Here is a 19505-nt window from a genome sequence, read left to right as displayed (position 1 = left end):
CCTATAATGGTCAACATCGCCACCTTGAGTCTATGTAGAGTTAACAATGTAACTTATATCTAATAATAGTAACTAAAGTATTATAGCACCATTTTACAGTATTAAAAGTGTTTTACAATCAAAATAAAAGGATGCATACATTCAGAGCGTTTAAATTGAGGCGTACATTCAAGAAATAAAAGAAGGTAAAGCAAGTATGTAAACAATGAAAACCATAAATCTATGATGATTCTCCGCCATCCAGGTCATGGTGTATCCAAAAGTGTTGAGTCAAGAGCAGTTAGACTTGTTCTCGAAGACGTTTCTTTAAAAAGGGCATTCTTACAGAAGTATTTTCCTCTTCGACCCTCAAGTACATCAGGTAACAACTGAGAAACCTCAATGGGTTCCCTAGATCTGAACCCAAGAAGTGGTTTGTAATGGACTCTTGTGCTAATCACTTACTGTAACAAACACCATGTTCAGACTTACTCTAATGTAGATCGATGGTGCTGTTTTTGTTTCTACAAACGTATCTGATATGCAACCATATATTGTGGATACTCCAGAGAGGAACAGGCTGATCACCACCTGCTGGTGAGTTGGATCAGGTGTTGGGCAAAGATGCCAGCCGAACCTGGTAAAGCCAAATGTGTAATGACGGTGCCCTGGGAGCTCCTGGCTGAGGCCCTCTTCCTGGACTTAGAACATGCAGCTGTGTCCTTATGGAAAATACATATTGTGTTGGGAGCATATAAACCCAAATTAACAACGGGCTAAGAATGAACCCTTGTGGAACACCTTACAGAGAAAAGCAGGTAGAAGCATTACACATACCAACAGCTTTAGCTTTTTCAGAAATATTAGTTCAACAGTTTAAGAGCAGTACCACTCAGACACATTTTTCTAGGTGACTCAGCAAAATATATTAACTTCTGTGTTGTATACTGACCAAAAATGTAAAGCATAAAACATTAGTCACTAGCATTACTTACCAGAAATAATATTTTATATGAGTTGTCTCTCCCTTTTTTGGAGTATATTTGTGTGTTTGTTTTGTTTGTTTTTACAAAACAAAGACATAAAACTGATGGATTATTGGTGTTTTTAATTTTCTTTTTGTACTGAAAAGTTTCATCACATAAAACATCAAAAGTCTAATATCTTCTTCACTTCCTACCTCCTCCATCCTCCCCCCGTTCTGCCTTCCTCACCCATTCTTGTCCACTTTCCTCCCTCCCTCCCTTTCTTTATGCCCTTCCATTGGTCCCAGGCAGAACAATTAAAAGTTTCCCAGGTCTTTCTCACCCAATGAATTATGTTTTTCCTCTCTCCTTTTCCTCATTGTTTATTTTTCTTTCCATTTTTAATCTCCCTGGACAGTCTTTGAGTAGTAAGTCAAAGGCATCAAATGGTTTTGCCACTGTTACCTCAGACTTCAGTGACTCTAATGATTGCAGGGGATTCTTGTGCTCCTTGTGGGCCGGTCACAGCTTGAGATGATGGTTTTTCATATTACATTTGAGTCTTTGAGGTCATGTGCCAGTCATTTTAGAGTCATCATCTCTTTCCTCCATAGTTACTAGTGACCATTTACTGCTGCCGAAGGTCATTTGGACAATGAATATCACATTTGTTGTACATTAGTAAGGAGCAGAAAAACAGGGAAAAATCATGTGTCTTTAACTTCTTAACTCTGCTTGACTCCATCACAGTTAGACTAAAATCTGAAGCTTTGTTGGCAATCATTCTGTAGCCTTGAACCTTCACTCCTCTCCCAGCCTGCTGCCCTGCCACCTTCCCAGTCTGTCATCATAGCTCCACTCTCTGTGTTTATCCCTTCCTCCCCATGAATCCGTCTCGCTCAGAAACACACACACTGTTGTTGTCTTTCTTTCTCTCAAAACACACCTTTGATCCTGCCTCAGCACTGTAACGCCATCTTGAGGCCTACAAAAATAGGTGTGTGAAGGCAGAGCTCCCCCTCTCTTTTCTTATTAGTTATTTTTAGAGCTGTCCAGATATTTTTAGCTCTGTGTTGCCATGTGAACTGGTTGTCACGGAGACCAAGGAGATGGGTGTTCCCATGCAGAGCTGACATCAGCTTTACATTTTCTTTCTGCCTGTGTCAAAATCATGCACATTGTATTGGCAAGGGAAGTAAAACAATCATTATCACAGCATACATGTACATAAATGTGAATGAGTGAATAAAAATAAAACTACATAACATAATGATCTGCCCTAAACAGCAATACATATGGTCACCAGCAATACATAACTTTACATACATACATAAAACAAAGTCAAATTTCAGTGTCTTTTATATTTTGTGATTTTCCCCTTTCATCGCTTTTACTGTGCCTCTGTTTCTGCTTTGTATTGTTAAGAACTCAACTTAGTGTTCTTATTGAGGACTCCTTTGTGCTGCTAAAGCACCTTAACATTTAATTATTGTAGCTATACATTTCAGAAACAACTGACCGAAATGCAAAGCGATTGTGATTCTTGCAAACATGCAGTTACGGTTTTAAGTGAAGTGCAGATTTTTTTTTTTTTCCACTTTTGTTTCTTCTGTTTAAAGTTGACATGAACTCAGATGTCCTCATTAAATTGTGGTGTCGATGTGAAAACTGGCTGGAAAACGTCTTTGCACAAGAAAGCAATTGAAAGTCTCTCCCAAGCAGCAGCGAGGAAGTTCTCAGTCGAGGGGATGCTGAGCTCACCAACAACCTCCACATTACCTTGAACACGACGGTTTATTTCTATTTGTTTTTGAGTCTACATCTTAATCTTCTCTCTGTTCCAGGGTCTGAACATTATCTTCAATGTGGCCCTGGCCCTGCTCAAGGTTAGTGCTCATTCACCTTCATTCTCTTATTTACAGTCTAAAACGATCTATTCAGCTTCCATGTATGAAACTCTTTTACATTTTAACCCATCCAGGATGTGCTTAGTTTTAAAATATCTCAGTCTAGATCACCTGACAATTTTAAAAAAATTCTGCATCATAATACTGTATGTGTGCATAGTTCTTTGACTTTGCCCTTGGAATGCAATTATGCAATTTTAGTGGCAAAGCTGCATTGCTCCAAGTGTTGGTAGGTGAAAATAACTCTAGAACACAAGTAATTATGGGTAGAACGAAACAGATTACTGGGTTACTGGATTTGAATTAAGGAAAAAGGAGAGGTTTAACAGTCTGTTCATTGGCATTCATCGCCCCCTAATGCCCAAAGACTGAAATTGCATCTGGTAGTGAGGACATGGATAAGGTTAAATGCTCTGACAGCAGCCAGTCTACGTGACCATAATTAGTCCAGAATCGTGTGTGTGTTGTGGGGGATTTACTTTATGGAGTGAACCCTTTCAACTTATTAAATTACCATTATGTTGTTTAAAGCTGAATTTGAACATGTATTGAGTTACAGTATCTCGAAGTTGGGGAAGAATTTAGATAATGGTATTTGTTGCATCCTCCTTTTCCAAAGCTGAACCTATTAACTAATTAAAATAATATAAATATAATATAATAATATAATATAATATTAAGTTACAGGGTTTCTTGGTGGTTTTCCTGAGTAACTGACAAAATGGTGTCTCATCTCCGATTTAGAATTAGAAAATATAATTGTCCATTACAAAAAGGTGGGATGTGGTTTAACAACAATGTAGGAACACATCTTACTAATGAATCATTAGGCAGACAAAAAAGTAATTACTGATTTAGTTAAAATAAGGGTTAGGGTTAGGGTTATGTAATTTTTGTCTCATCATTAGAAAAGAAACAAAGAATAATAGATTAATCAAAAGAAACCAAAAACTAAAAAACATTACAACATATAAACTTACCAAAATGTTATTTGCTCTGTGCATTTTTTTTTAAATAACTGTAAGAAAATGTAAGCGTGTTGTTTCTGTCTGAGCAGAGTGTCGTAGAATTTCTGTTTATTGTGTTATTAGATCTGCTTGTAGTGGGCTGGATCGATGAGCTCTGGCATTCACTGTGTCATATTGCATGTTGCTGTCTGGTGGTTTAATGTGGACATTAATTTGTCATGACAGTCATTGTGGAAGTCATGCTGAAACAACAAAAAAAACAAAACAAAACAAAGTGAAGAACAAGCTTGAAGCGTATAAAACATATTGTATACTAATAATAACACACATTGTTCAGAATTGTGTTTGATTTTATTTATTTATTTATTTTTATCAATGGTGTCACTTTTTGTGACTTGGCATCTGTAAAATTTTAACACCTTAAAATTCAAGATTCAAGATAAACTTTATTGTCCCACCAGGTGGGATATTTGTCTTGGGCTAACCACCTGAGCTGCAGCCATTGAAAGAAAAAAAAATAAAAAATAAAAACAACCATAAATAATAATAATACACATGGAGCAACACAAAAAACAGTGCAAAATAAATACAATGCAAACCGATATTAAATACAGAATAAATACATACCAGATTAAAATGAAATGTACTGGATGATAGTTACCCAGATTTTACAGACAAACCCCCCCCCCCCACCCAAAAAAAAAACAAAAAAATAGGAATATGGAGGCTGGCTCCCCTAATCAGATCATAACAAAAACTATTCAATCAATTTATTCTTTATTTAAATACATGAATCAATCTTGTATTAATATTTGTTGGGCTCTAAAAGTGTGATGCTAGAAAATCAAGAGACAGAAAAATAGCCCAAAATTATTGTTACTAATGTCCAAATCAAGTACAAAACCAATCCTTATATATTTAATTTAACTGCCAAAACTCTGTTCTTGTCTAATATTTATGTTTTCCCACATAAATAGTACAAATTTACACTCCAACACAGCCTGAAATAGGACTGGTATATTATTTAATATTTATATTAATACAAGTCAGTGTTTGCTTGTATGTACAGTAGTTATACAGTCATGTTTTCCTCACTAAATGAATCATGCATGTTTGGTTTTAAAAAGCCCTCCCGCTCTATATTTCAGCAATTATATATTCTCTGTGTCAGAAAGAGACACATGTGGTCGATGTGATGGTTGGAAAGAGCAAACAAATGAGGATGTGATGAGGGAGGAAGGGGCTTCCACTGCCCGTCTCCTATTGGTCAGGCATGACGGCATTCTCCCCCGAGGCCCCCTTCTCCCTCCTCCATCCATCCTCCTCTCCTCATCTCTCTCATCCCCCCTCCCTCCATCTGTGTTCACCGCCCTCCCTTTCCTGCTTAGCAGACGCGATCCACATTACTCTTCACAACAGGAACATAAGCTATAGCTTTAGCAATCTGGACGTGGAGAAGAAAATCTTTGTGTTTTTGTTTTTGTTTTTTTAATTTTTCCTTCTCTTCATCTTTACCTCATGTGGATTCCTGCTTGGAGCTTCTTCTTTCCCTCCAGTCCTCGTTCTGTCTCTTCTTTACCTTGTACTCCACCACCTCTGCCTTCTCTTCCTCTGGCATCGGCCAGCTATGTGTTTCTTCAGCACGCTTCCTCTTTCCACCAACCAGACCCCTGCAATGGAGCCGCCCCTGTTATCTGCTAGCAGTTAGCTGTTAGCATCACAAAAAGAGAGAGAGAAAGCAAGAGCATCAGATAAAGAGAGGAAGGCACAGAGAGTGAAAAAGACAGAGGCGGTGGAGGGGAAACACTGTGTTTCTTTGCTTTGCCTCGCCCCAGCTGATGGCCAGAACCATCACTCCTGATAGCACAACCACACACACACTCATGCAAGCACTCATCCATTTAGCCTGTGTTGTTGAGAGGTAGAAGTAAATTTCCTTCCGAAGGAGCTGGCTTCCTATCTAAAGGATATACTGACTGCTACAGATCGGATGCCTTGATTCTGCCTCTAATGGAAATCTGCCAGAGGGACAAACACTCGAGTCCAAGCTGGAGATGTTGACTGGACTGTGCTTTTACTGCTCTGTGTCATGTTGTCTTTTGGAACTGGTGAGAGTTCAAAACCAAAGGATATATCGGTGAAGGAGAGCAAAAATTCAGGGAGGCTAACAGGCTTTTGGCAAGCACACTTTTTTCTGTTTTACTCCTTCTTTTGAAACTCATGTTGATTTATGTGCATCTCTGCCTTTGATTCTGACTCAACGAGTTCAGCATCCGTTCAGCCATAAACCAACATAAACAGGCAGTGCATCATCATCTCCTCAGGGCAGAAAAGTGCCACACTTCCATGCTAATAGACCACATCTCTGCTTCTGCCATGTCGACAGGACCGCCTGCTCAGGCTTAGACTGGAGCTCTTTATATAAAAGGATTCATGCTGTTATTTTTTCAGGCCATTTTACATTTCAAAGAAAGCTAAAAATCCTGTCAGCTTCATACCAGGTGCGGCCTCCTATTTAGAAATTCAGTACAAAACATACCGGCGGCTTTGATGTGTCATCTCACATGCACTGAGCCTTGAGCGTTAAAGCCACTCAGTCGTGCGGACTGAGGAGGATTTTCTCTCCATCTTTGAAGTCTAACGACGAAGGAAAAGTAAAAAAGGTGGAGTACTTATCCATCACTGCTGTTTGCCGGAGCAGCAGCCCACGTGTGGAGCAGCTTTGTTGCTAGGCAACGGGACACTGTATTGGAATTGGTTGGGGGAGTTTGGCACAGGAAGATGAGAGTGGGTAGTGTGACTGGATTTCAAAGTGAGTCTGGCAGGTAGCTGTAAGACTCAGCATTATGCAAAAGGCAGCATCTATACGTCATTTTCTGACTGTAATTTTGTCGCACTTGGTGGTCATTACTGGGCTTTGACAGTGGTGCAAGCTGAGTGGCCTCCACTAACATCTTGTCCACTTGTCCAAATTATCTGGTGCCCAGATGAACTGCCTCGGACGCGTGGACTCAGCCTGCTGTGGTGTTGTTTGTTCCTATGAACATCTGTTTGCTTCTTTCCGAGCTGGCATCCTGAACATCAGTCGGTTGTGACACTGCCTGATGTGGCAATATCAACGTCTTTTCCCAGTAGGTCAGTGACCTTGTTCACCAGGACCCAGCCAGTCAGGCTAGATACTGACCTCAACACAGCTCTTGGATCACCTAAACTGACTGCACATACCAACCTTTTTGGTACTAGTCCATCTCACCTCCAACTTACACAAACCCACTGTGACATTTGGACGACACGCTGGAGTCATCTGCCACCCTGGCCCCGGAGCGGGACCGCCCCTCTCCCTCACCCTGCCCCACCCCACCACCATCTCCTCCACCCTCTCCTCCTCCTATACCGGTCCTGACCCCCCATCTGCAACTTCCAGCAGTGCACAGGGCACTGGAGGATGGAGAGGATGGAGAGGGAAAGGCAGAGGAGAGGGCCCACAGCAGTCAGGCCTCAGATGACTCCTTCTGCAAGGTGATGGGTCTCCTTGGGATGGGACACCGGCTCTTCGTCCCCAGGCTTCTGGCGGTGAGAAAGAGGAGACTGGGAAATGGAGAAACTGGATAAAAGAAGCAGAACATGCAGGGACAGTCAGGTTTAGGACAACAGTGGTTGTAGTTAGACTTGTGCTTTGTAGAGCTGCTGCTGATGACAGTAAATGGGCAGTAGAAAAAACAACTTCTGTCTTTCCACATTGTTATTTGGCATTGTTGTGTATATCTTACCTGTGATCCCTGACATCCTCTGACAGTGAGACTTCCATATTCTACTGTGGACCTCTTTGTATGCCACGCTGGATAAATGTACCAGCCGAAAGCTTGACATTTTTGTGTTTACAACATGGCTAGCCTATCCTTTGTACTATTAGCCTTGAATCTTGCATGCATAGATTCATATGGAAAACTCATACAAGAAGCAACTCTTGGAAGGCAAATGTCAATTAAAAAGGGGCCCATGTCCCCATTGTCTCTTACTCATGCTTCCTAGAATGTCATGCTAGTTGTTCACGTATTCTCCTTTTAGACATAGAAATTTAACATAGTTATACCATCATTTTGTCACACGCTCATATCCATAATATCTTGGGATAGGTTCTAGTGTCAGTACATCTTTACCACCACAAGATGGTGGTATTGGATGTCTAACACTTTCTGATAAAACTCCATGCTCCTTTCAAAACAGCCCCCTTCTACATTAGTTCATTTGACAGATTCACACTCATTTGCCCACTATAGTTCTAGTCTCATGCTGTCAGTCACTGAGCAACTGCACTGCAGTACTCAGAGGCTTTGTTTGTTGCACAAATGCAGCATTATGGGTTATTGTTGAGGGGGGGTGAGTTACCTTGCAACAATTAACTTTCACATCAAAGGCTCATTCCCAAACTGTAAGGTCCCACACCATTGCCCGAGAGTAAATGTGTTTGTTAGAGGTCTTGGTTATGTATATTTTAGGCATTTTTCTATGCTGTTACTTCAGCAATAATTCACTGTGATGACACAATTAGAATAACCTTCAAGTGTTAGATAAAACACTTTCAGTGCTACAAGGATGCTGTAGGACACACACCTGAAAATTGCTCCCAAGGTAAACGCCAGAATGGGAAGATGGAATGTGATAGAACATCAGGGGAGGAATATGAGGTACTTTCAGCCTCCAATAATAGATATCGGAGAGTGACTCTGCTGTTCTCACTGAGGGGGGAAGTGAAATGAGTTTAGAAAAAAATAGTGCAACTGCTCTTTTACAAAAGTGGATGTAATAGATAAGACAAATATTTTTACCAGAAATTTGTATCCCTACAATTTGACAAGAAATTGGATAAACCCATTCTGACTCTAAAATTATGAATCTCAAATAATTCTGTTAATCTTTCAAGAGTGAAACTGTAGCATAACCATTCTCTCTGTGCATGAAGTAATGCCTTTGTCATAAGAGAAATAGGTGATTTTGTCAGAGGCATAGTGCAGTCAATTGGTTAAATGTAATTTAACTTAACAAAATCCATTATGTCTCACAGAGATCAACATTACCTTCAGCTTAGTTAATAGCCTCATAAAGCTGAATGTAGAGGTCTAATTACAGCCAGTATTTGGGAAGAACAATCTGTTCGAGGTTACTTTGTGTTCTGCATGTCTGACTCTAAATGACCATCCTTTGTCTATTGTTTTTCCCCATCACATCCCCTGTCCTCCCACCTTCTCATGTCTCCCTCCAGACGTCTAAAGAGGATCTCTTGCAGGCGGACTTTGAAGGCGCTCTCAAGTTCTTCAGAGTCCAGCTCCCTAAACGCTACAGAGCCGCAGAGAACGCCCGCAGGCTTATGGAGCAGGCATGCAACATCAAGGTGAGGACCTCTAGAAACAAACACATGCAACCCAATATTTAAGCTTAAATATTCCTTACTTTCACCCACTACTTAACTTCAGCCTAATTCAAAGTTTAACCATAAAACTAAGAATAGTCTGTTGACAAAATGAGAAAAGCTGCAAATGTCCTCCATTTACCGAATGTCCTCACTTTGGCAAAAAAGAAAAAACCCAACATTGCTATGCAAGTGTATTCCTGGAGTCACTATAGGATCATGGTAAAAGTCTGAGCAACATAATAAGAAATTCCTTTCTTAGCATCTCCCACTGAGACTAATACATGTTATCATGGGGGTCAGAGGTCCTGAAGGATGTGGAGTAGAGGCTGGGGTGGGAATTGAATCCCAGACCTTCTAATTGTAGTATGGGGTATTTTCTACCATGGTGATGTTCCCGTCTTATCTTTAGTACAGTGGATCTTGGATTTAAATAGTTTATTGTTTAACTGTTTATTGGTGTCATTGTCCAATTAAACGGAATAGGTATGAGCTCTTCTGAGGATTTTCAGGGACTGTCTGTTGCTAAAGATTTTACTTGTCTTTAGGCATGGAGACTAGCACTGCTCTTCCCTATGTGTCCATTTGTGTACTCCAAACAAGCCTGTAATGTAAAACACATCACTTCCTGTGCGACAGGAAGGAGCTACCAGTGTTTCAAGCAGCAAATGGAAAAGCTTTTAGGATCTTGATATTGATATATGTGTTGAAGAAGCCAGACAGAGAGCAAGTGCATTTTTTAACATATACTTTTGTTATGCTTGCTGTTGTTTCCTGCCAGATGAGATATAATAAATTGTTGTTGCTGCTTCTTTCCTCTGTTTTTATAGGTTGTGCTTTATCAGTCATTGGTCTTAGCAGCAGGCCAACTTCAGTAGATAAAAGAGGGCTCGTCATATTTTTCTTACAGACTTGTGTTTTCACAAAGCTCCTCATACACACACAGACACACACACATACACACACACACACACACACACACACACACACATACACACATACATACGTTATCATCCTCCTGCTGACCCTAATAAGGCTGCTGACATTTAGGGAATTTGCTGAGGTCACCAGAGACCCTAAAGCGTTATATAGTGTGTGTGTGTGTGTGTGTGTGTGTGTGTGTGTGTGTGTGTGTGTGTGTGTGTGTGTGTGTGTGTGTGTGTGTGTGTGTGTGTGTGTGTGTGTGTGTGTGTGTGTGTGTGTGTGTGTGTGTGTGTGTGTGTGTCAGCAGAGTGTGTTAGAATAGTGCGACAGAGGAAGGAAAGAGTTGACAGACACAGATGTAAGAGATAATCATTCTCCCTCCACCCTTCTCTCCTTGTGCTCTTGTTACTCTCCTTGTGTCTTGTTGTAATTAATATTTGAAATTTTTGGCATTTTCCGAGTCTTATCCAGGGACGCCTACAGTGAATAGATAGGTTGTGACGCTGCTAACACACATTTTGGCAGGACACAAGGCTTTAGGTGCTCAAAGTCCCCCTTTTAAGTGTATTTTTCTGTTTTTTTTACATACAGGAAATCCTGCACTCTGACTCAATGTTTATCTCCAGTGGTTTAGTAGCATTATGGCTCTTGCACAATCCTGCAGCTATACGACATGTCATATTTAGCCTGATATTTTACCATCACACACACACACACACACACACACACTTATTCTTTACATGTTCACTCACTGAAATACACACACTTGCATTAGCATAAATACACAAACTCATGGATGTAGGTACACAAATTCACAAATGTATACTTCAACGAGCAGTATTTTCTCCAAACTTGTTGTATTGGTTGCAAATGAAAGGAAAAGTCATTGATGATTGTGTAGGGAGACATTTTGCTGCGAAGTCTCTCTGTACTGGCATGGCTGTAAAGGTGTAAACACATGTACAGTAATTTATATGATGATGGACACTCTCCTTAACATAGAGCACACATGTCCAGTACACACAAATTCAGACAGCCACTCTCACACACATACTAGCAACAACTGATTTAAAATGCCATCAAAACATCCTTGCTTTAACGGGGTGAGTGAGGGACAGCCAGACAGAGAGAGACTATGTGCAGGCAAATGAAATAAGCTCAAACAGGACTGTCAGATAGGTAGGCTTAGCCTCAGGACAGACAGGAAACTTCATGTCTCTTTCTGTTCATCTTTTGATCATCCCTTGCTGATCTTTAACTGCCTTGCTATTCGTCAGTTTCCTGATATTTATTCACACTTTTTCCTTTTCTATTCTCTCAGGCGAGCCCTAAATATGCTTACTCTGCTGAGTTTATTTCTCTTCTCGGCTGTCTTTCTTGCACACACCCACACATCAACACATGCATTAACTCAGAGCTTTGTGTCTGTCTCTATTAAACCAGTCGCTCTTTTAACTTTTAAAATAGAATATTCCCTGTGGAGTGAAGTATATAGAGCAAGGCAGTCAGAAAGAGATTAAGAAAAAAACAGCACAAAAGAGGAACTGATAAGAAAAAAATAAGAGGGCAAATGAGTCATCCTTTCCTTCCATTCCTCCTCACATTTCTTTATTTTTGCCTCTGACCATTCATCCAACCCAAATCAGCTCATCGATAGATCACCGCACATCAAATCAGCTTTTGAAACGCCACACTGCACAACACTGCATTGCATATCTAGCCAACTGTGCCACATCTAGTGATGTCCCATCATGTCACAAAACCTCACATCACAACACACGCACATCATCTCACATTAAACGACACCTCGGTGCATCACACTATGCCACATCATACCTCAACCCTTCCCACCATCACTTGCCACACTCTCCACCCTTTCCACATCTAGATGCAAAATAACATCACATTACACCTGCAACTGGTAGTTATTTCCATTATCAGTTATCATTTGTTTTTTCAAGTGATCGTTTGCTATAAAATGTCAGTCTGTTGTTTTGTCTGTGATTTAAATCCAAAATCTAATGGTATTTAACTTTCAGTATAAATATAAACAGCACAATTTCTCAAAAAATCACACCCTGATGCCTCAAAAATAGATGCCTACTTGTCAGACTAAGAAAACAGTATGCTTTGATGACGGGTCTTCTGTCTTCTTTCTCTGCTTTCGTGTGGTGGGGTGATCCGCAGCGTATCTCCCCTCTTTTACCCACAATTCTCAGAGCACGGAAGGAGGTAACCTCTGGTCCATCATGTAGCCCTGACTCAGTGTCATCTCTGTTGTCACTCGAGCACTGACAGTGAAAGTCCATGTCTGATTTTAATGTTGTTTGCACTTTATGATTGTTTTCACATGCAGCCTTTTACTTTGATTTTTTTAAATAGTTTTTTTATTTATTTTAAATAGTTTATGTGGGTGAAGCAGCATATATCACTCTAAAGGGGAAACATTTGTGTCCACACCAGGGATAAAAAATGACTCTGTAGAGGCAGGAACATATAGACCAAAGGGGGGGAAATCCCCACTAACCCACCGGCAATTCACACCCTGATTGTAAATCAGATAACAGTAGAAAATCGTTGCATCCTGTGAATGTTTAGCATATTTTTTACTTGGTTCCTGACTTCACTTCAACAGTTAATAATTAATCAATCAATTTTCATTAGCTATAGACAAAGTCAAACAACAAGAAGGTGCTTGCAACACATTGACAAAGCTGATGCTGGCACCACATCTTAATGAACATGTACTCTCCAGTAGGCTAGGATTAGCGATGGAAAGAAAGAAAGGAACCCGGGTGAAATGAAGAATTCTTTCTTCTCTTTGCCGCCCATAACTAATAAATCTGTTATCATTTGTACATGAAATTGCGTGGTGACTTCAGGTAGTCAATAACCACACTACTTTTCTTGGATGAATGTAGGAAGACGTGCCATGCTCAACTACCTTCAAAGCAAAAAGGAAAACCAGCTTGTCCAAGCCACTTTGCTTTCTCTTCACTCCCCCCTTTTACATATTTTTCTCTGTCAACGTCTAAATCGGATCAACTGAACTCTGTAAGCTGCTTAAAACAGCGAAAGAATTCACTGGCACCTTGGTTTGATGAGCACAACGGGTAGTAGGGTGGCTTAGCCTTTCTGAGGATTATAGGAAGAATTTGAATTTCTCAGCCTCCTTAAACATCCGCCGGACCGCAGCTGGGGTGATGACTTTTCAGGACTTCAGGAAAAAAGAGAGAAATGTTGTATATTCATTTGCTGCTCAGGGTTTGACTGATTAATCCGGTTTTTACCAAATCCCTCCAACAGAAAAAGCTGAACTTTAACAGACTGAGAACAGAGTGAGAATGAAAAGGAGACAAGGATGTGTGGAATGAGACCTGCACTCTGTCATTTATAGAGAAGTAAAGATATCCCAGAGCCCCAAAGACTTCACAAAGCTACAAAAAATAGCTGATTTGAGTTTATTTATTTCTAGTCATCTATTTTTTCGTCTATTCATTCACAATATATATTATAAAATGTTATGTTATGTTACTTATATAATTTATATAATATTTATTTTGGGTAAATAATACAGTATAGTTTACCAGATGTTTTTGTAATGCGTTTATCTTTTGCAAATTAATTTTTCCTTAAATCCATATGCATAAAAATTATGACAAGAGAACTGCACTTCCTGCATAATAGACATAGTCTATTAATAATCTTTTTTGGAGTGTACAACAAGATAAAAGATGCTTTACTGGGTCACAAATGAATACAACTGGAGGCAAATCTCCCTTCACCTGACTGTTAATGTGTCACTATTTTAATGGAGACAGCTCTCCAAAAGACTTCCATGAAGGAGCCAGATATGTATATGAGAGAAAAACACAGTAGCGTATAAATACACTTAATTAAAGGAAGGTAACTAGAGGTTGTTGATGCATCTCCCCTAAGAGGAGGAGCCTGTTGCGGTTACAACAGGTAGGTTGTCAGGTAGTTTTTATCTCAGGGGGTCCTGAGGGAGAAAACTATTGGACAGTATATTCAGGCATCATCCAGGGCAGCCATGAAGTTGCTTTCACTTCACTTTAATGGTTTTTACCGTTGGAGCGATGTGCACTCTGGTTGACGACAAGTCACTGTGGTTGATCTGACAACTTCCTTCCTTTCTCTCTTAACCTCAAACATACACAGAGACACACAGTATAGATGTGTAAACAAGCATTTAAAACCCTTATCTTTATTTTTTATGAACAGCAGGAAACTGAAAAAAAGAGCCTTGAGACTGTAACTGAAAAGGAGAGAGAAAAAGAGAGTGAGGCAACGAGAGAGGCACAAATGAGACAGATAGAGACGGAAATATTTACTCAGTGGAAAGGAAGAAAAAGCAAAATCATCCTACTCCTTTGTCATATGCTTCTAGCATTACAGAGAGGGAGAGAGAGAGACAAACAGGTGTGTTGTACTGCCCTTTCGTTCCCTGGGCCCCTCCTCCTCTCAGTGGGCGGGGCTCAGCTCCTGAGGGACTCTTGAAAGCAGCCAGTTGCCTTCTCCACTCTCTGAGAGAAACAAAACCTGCCAGCTACACTCCTCTCCTTTCTGCCGCCACCACTTTTCCTCCTCCTTCTTCTTCTTCTTCCTCGTTCTGCTTCATCCTCTCCTCCTCCTTGCTGCTGGGAGTAATCAGTAGTCAAGATGATGCAGGAGGTGTCCATCATGGTGGCATACGACGCTCATGTAGTCGACCGGCCGAGTGAGGAGGATACCCTGGCTCGCTTGGTTGCCCACTCCAGACCTCTCAGAACTCCCAGATCGGTGGTAGGTCTGTTCGGCAGTCATATTGTTTCTTTTTCCTTTTTGTCTCTCTTTTTTTTTGTTTTTGTTTCTCCTTTCATCTACACTTCTCTCACTGGATGTATGCCTTTTTTGAATTCTGATGGAAGATATTCCCAACTATTTCTCTGTTTTTACAGAAAAGAAATGGGGAAAGAGGAATTCACCTGCTCTTCTCCTTTTCTTTTTTCATCAGATGTTGCTCGTCAGTTGTCATTTTAATGCTGTTTATTCTCTGGCTTTATCTTTTATCGCTTTTTCTATTCTGGTATAGTAGTAGTCAGTATCATAAACAGAAGTGGAAAGTGTAGAATGTGCAGAAACTACATGTCTTCTTCCATGTGGTAGATGTAGTGAGTTCATGTGTGAATGTGTAGGTGTGTGTTGTTTTCCTACTGAAACTATGTTAGTTGTTTGTGGTTACAGAGCTTTGTCAGTTTAGAAGACACAGCTGTAGTTGGTGGCTGTCAGTTTGTTTCAATTACTGATATAAATTTGGAGTCAGTGGAGACCTTGTGTGTGTGGGTGTGTATGTGTTTTCCTCACATGGGTAATTGAATTCCATGGCCTAGTTTTTGCGGTAATGTCCGGCTTTGACTTTGTCCTGATTTCAATATTCAAAGTCTTTTAGACTACTACCTCATGTAAGAGTCAATCACACTTCATAACCACATACACACATACACACACACACACACACACACACACACACACACACACACACACACACACACACACTGACACACACATTTTCTTTCTGGTAAGATAATACCCAGCATGGCACTACAGCCCGTGATCCCAGTCGGGAGGTTTGGGACCAATTCCATTTTCTGCTGCAGGGATTCAGGTCAGAAATCTAAAAGTGGGCCTGGTACCATTTCCTGAAGCACCAAGTGTCTTTAATCCTATTTCAGTATCAGTGTGGCCCTTCTGTCTGTAAACTGGCCTTTAACATTTCACACTGAAAGCAAGCATGAGGTTTGGTTATGCACTGGCTGGTGCTGAAGTGGCCTTGAGCAAGACGCTGAGCCTTGTACATGCACACTGGTTATAACTCAGCAGACTCAGCTCTGTCCCTGGAATTTCAGGAATATCACTGAATGAGATTTCATATGTATTTTTTAATACAAAAATAGTCAGGGACTTTGACAAATTCACAGGGAAAGTCTGTATATATTAGGGAGTTTGACACATGGATTACTTCCCTGGAATACTGTTGACTTTTATTGTAATGTTAGTGACATGGGAATTGTACCTTTTTTTTTTTTTTTTTTTTACAGATTAGTGACTCTGGATGAAGATATCAGCAACATGATGAAAACGAAATATTAATTTTAAAAGCAGCAGTCAGGGAACAGAGGGAATTTTGTAATTGTTCATTTTATAGAGTATATATTCCAACATGTTTCATATATTCATTGCATGAGATCTCTTTCAACCCAACGGTAGTGAAAACCAGACTGTAAAACATCAACAAATCAGGAGAGATCAGCACATTAAAGGTGATGTTGGGAGATGGAGATCCAATACGATTATAGTTGTAGTGGTTCTGTAAGTTTGAGTAAAGGCCTTGCTTCTACAGGTAGTATTAGGTTGCATTTCATTACAGAGTCACGCTGTAGTGTTTGTGTGTTTTAAGGGTGTTGGAGAGCAGCAGGTTGCATAATCAGTAGCTAGACTTCAGCTTGTCTATCCGTGACTCCTGTTTCCTCCTGTGTCATTCAAAGAGAGCACCGAAGTTTTACGAGCTCGTTTTGTAATTACATACATACAAAAAGGGAACACGTGTTCTTTCTTATTGAATTTGTATATTTTGTAACAGTAATGATTTGTACAGTAGACTCAGGAGACCCAGTTTTAACCCCTGAAATGTCCTTGTTCAAAACACTGAATCTCTACCAGCTGCTGTTCTCCAGTTGACCCTGAGCTCTAAAATCTGCTCTTCTCTGCAAATAAGGGTTTAGTATAGAGAGGACTTAGTATACACATTTATTCAGTTTAACTAATTCAAATTCAAAATAATAGTAGCGAAGAACATTGTTCTAATATTGAGGCAGTGACAAATATAAACAAAATCATGACTGTAGGAGTCAATGTAGCATAAAATGGCACAACATACAGCAAAGAAGAAGAAAGTAACACTGACATCCATCACATCAGAAAGCAGCATCAAGACCACAGTCCTGAAATGATTTGCATAGTAATTTCCACCTAATACAAACAACTTGACAGTTTGACTTAATGTGTAAGTGTAGAGGAAAAAACACACATCCTGGCAGTTTGTTTTTGTCAGCCTGCAGAAATATGTCACATCATCGCATTACATACAGGAAGCTTGGAACATATGACAAAAAGTGATAGTTTTTTGGTTGGTATAGAGAAGGCTTACAGGCATTAAATGAGTATGTGAGAGGAGGTGAAAGAACAAGAGAGAGGTGGGTTTTACAGGATGCGTGGGTTTGTTGGACTCTCAGAATCAAAACAGCAAATGTGGAGGTGTATAAAATCTTACAAAACTCACACGTCATTCTGTCCCTCCCTCTTCTCTGTCTCCAAAGCATACAACTTGGACTGTGCTATGTGTGCAGATTTTACACAAGTGGGCTGAGAAGAAAGTGTGTCCTTCTTAATATAGTTTTGTTAAGTTGCATATTGCTCAGAAAATGGAATTTTAAAAGAATTTACAAAGGCAACTTTGATCAAATGGTCATGAAAGAGCTGCTTTTGTAGTCTTATTGCACGAAACATGAGCTTTGTAAATCCAAGGTTGGATTAATGTATTGGACCATAAAATAATTAACTTCCTTTGCAAGAAGAATTAAAAGGAGATTAATTGTGCTATAATGACAAATTATTTATCAGGGTCCATTTTACACTCAGAAAAACCAAGATTATCAGTTATTGTATTACACACATATTGTCAATTTGTTGATGTTGCAGGTGATCCTCTTATCCAATATCAACTTTCAGGAATTAAAAAGGTTCACTTTTACACAACAACAAGTCACTTCCTCAATCGACACATGATAATGAGTGAAACTGGATTTAAATATAGCTCAATGGCATCCAAAACACATCACACCACCATGAGTGTGCAAGTGTCACAGTTGATCCCTGCAGGGGAACACCACGTTCAGTTTGTCTGAATTGTTATGTTACAATACAATGATTCTTAACTATACAGAGGCCAAGCTCCTCTTTCTTCCCACACAGATAACAATAGAATGGGTCCAAATTCTGTTATCTGCTGAAGGATTGTGTGTCAGATAGATTGCAGTGTGACATTCACTCTCCTCATGTGTCGTAAAGGTCACCACACAGGTCAGTAGTGAGGACAGGTAATGAGTAGTCTAAATAGCTGGTTTTATTGCCCTCAGCTAGTTTTATTGATGTGGGAAATCTGCTGTAAAGTCCTCAGATTTCTGACATGTTATAGGGACATTTTATTTACTTAGTTTCCTGGTGTTGAGTCATTTGTGAAATGGACATTTCTGTTCCTGGGTGTGGTCAAAATATTGTGAAATGCTGTGTATTTCAAGCCCCTTCTTTACAAGGCTTATAAATGATGAACAAATCACACTGATGGACTAGAAAATTGCTTAATGTCTAATGGTGGAAAACTGGCAGAAAGAGAGGAGAAAAATGCACGTATCACTTGTAGCATTGTAAATAATGGTTATTGTAGTGTTAGTTATAAAGTGATCAAATGTCAACACACCAGATTGAAGTAGACTCAAAGTTAAACAAGCAGAAATGAAGTACATTTACTGATTTTGAAGAACAATCTTTGTCTTACAGCAGCAACATTTGAGATATAGAGCACAAAATGAGTAAATGCTCAACTAAATCTTAAAATAATCTTCTCTGACATTTCCTATTAAATAAAATAAATGTACAGTGTGCTCTCCTCCTCTGACTGCACTGAAACAGCGACTTGCACCTAGCTCATGAAGGCTTTTGTACTCGCTGTTCTAAACTCTGACGTCTCGTTAAACCTTTCTTCCACACAAGAATAGATGTGTTTTGACTGTAGGCTTGCTTAGAAATAGCTTGAATACTTGGATACCTGAAAATATTCTCTGTATCACTGTCACTCAGTTTTCTTTCTGTCTTTTATGGATGAAGAAATATACAGCTCAGGTGCTAGACTCGATAATCAATAAGGGACACATACAGACATGGCCACACAAACACACAAACACACACACACACACACACACACAGACACAGCAGTCTCAGAGGAGCAGTCATGTGACAGAGATTGACCTGGAATCCCCAGCCGCAAAGGTGGGTGCCATGGCAACGCTGTTTCCACACAAGAGAGATAACATTACCACCCACCTGAAGCAGACAAGCACACATACACTAATCAATATGAGTTGGTCATCAGTGTTGTCTCATGTTAGACACCATTCATGTATTGAAAATGAAAATACTTACTTGTTTACCATCGACTCTAATAATAGATGGAGCTCCCAATATTAATGTAGTAGATTTTGACCATATAAATTACAAGAATATTTACATATAATTC

At 39.8% G+C, this 19505-nt stretch overlaps 1 protein-coding gene across 2 annotated transcripts in view; it reads left to right on the top strand.

Moving 5' to 3' along the window:
* The window catches only part of rabgap1l (RAB GTPase activating protein 1-like), a 118694-nt gene that overhangs the window by 86380 nt on the left and 12809 nt on the right, over positions 1-19505 (top strand). Inside the window, exons 18-19 of one of the 2 annotated variants that reach the window (XM_053322060.1) lie at positions 2789-2830; positions 9083-9211. In XM_053322060.1, the coding sequence (XP_053178035.1) occupies positions 2789-2830; positions 9083-9211 (171 nt within the window). Of the gene's footprint in view, positions 1-2788; positions 2831-9082; positions 9212-14697; positions 14957-19505 lie in introns of those variants that run through there. The other variant, XM_053322061.1, reaches the window with a different exon arrangement.

The sequence above is a fragment of the Scomber japonicus genome, chromosome 7 (assembly GCF_027409825.1).
Source record: "Scomber japonicus isolate fScoJap1 chromosome 7, fScoJap1.pri, whole genome shotgun sequence".
Taxonomy (NCBI): domain Eukaryota; kingdom Metazoa; phylum Chordata; class Actinopteri; order Scombriformes; family Scombridae; genus Scomber; species Scomber japonicus.
The sequence above is the reverse complement of the archived record's forward strand: the minus strand, read 5'-3'. Positions and strand labels throughout refer to the sequence as shown.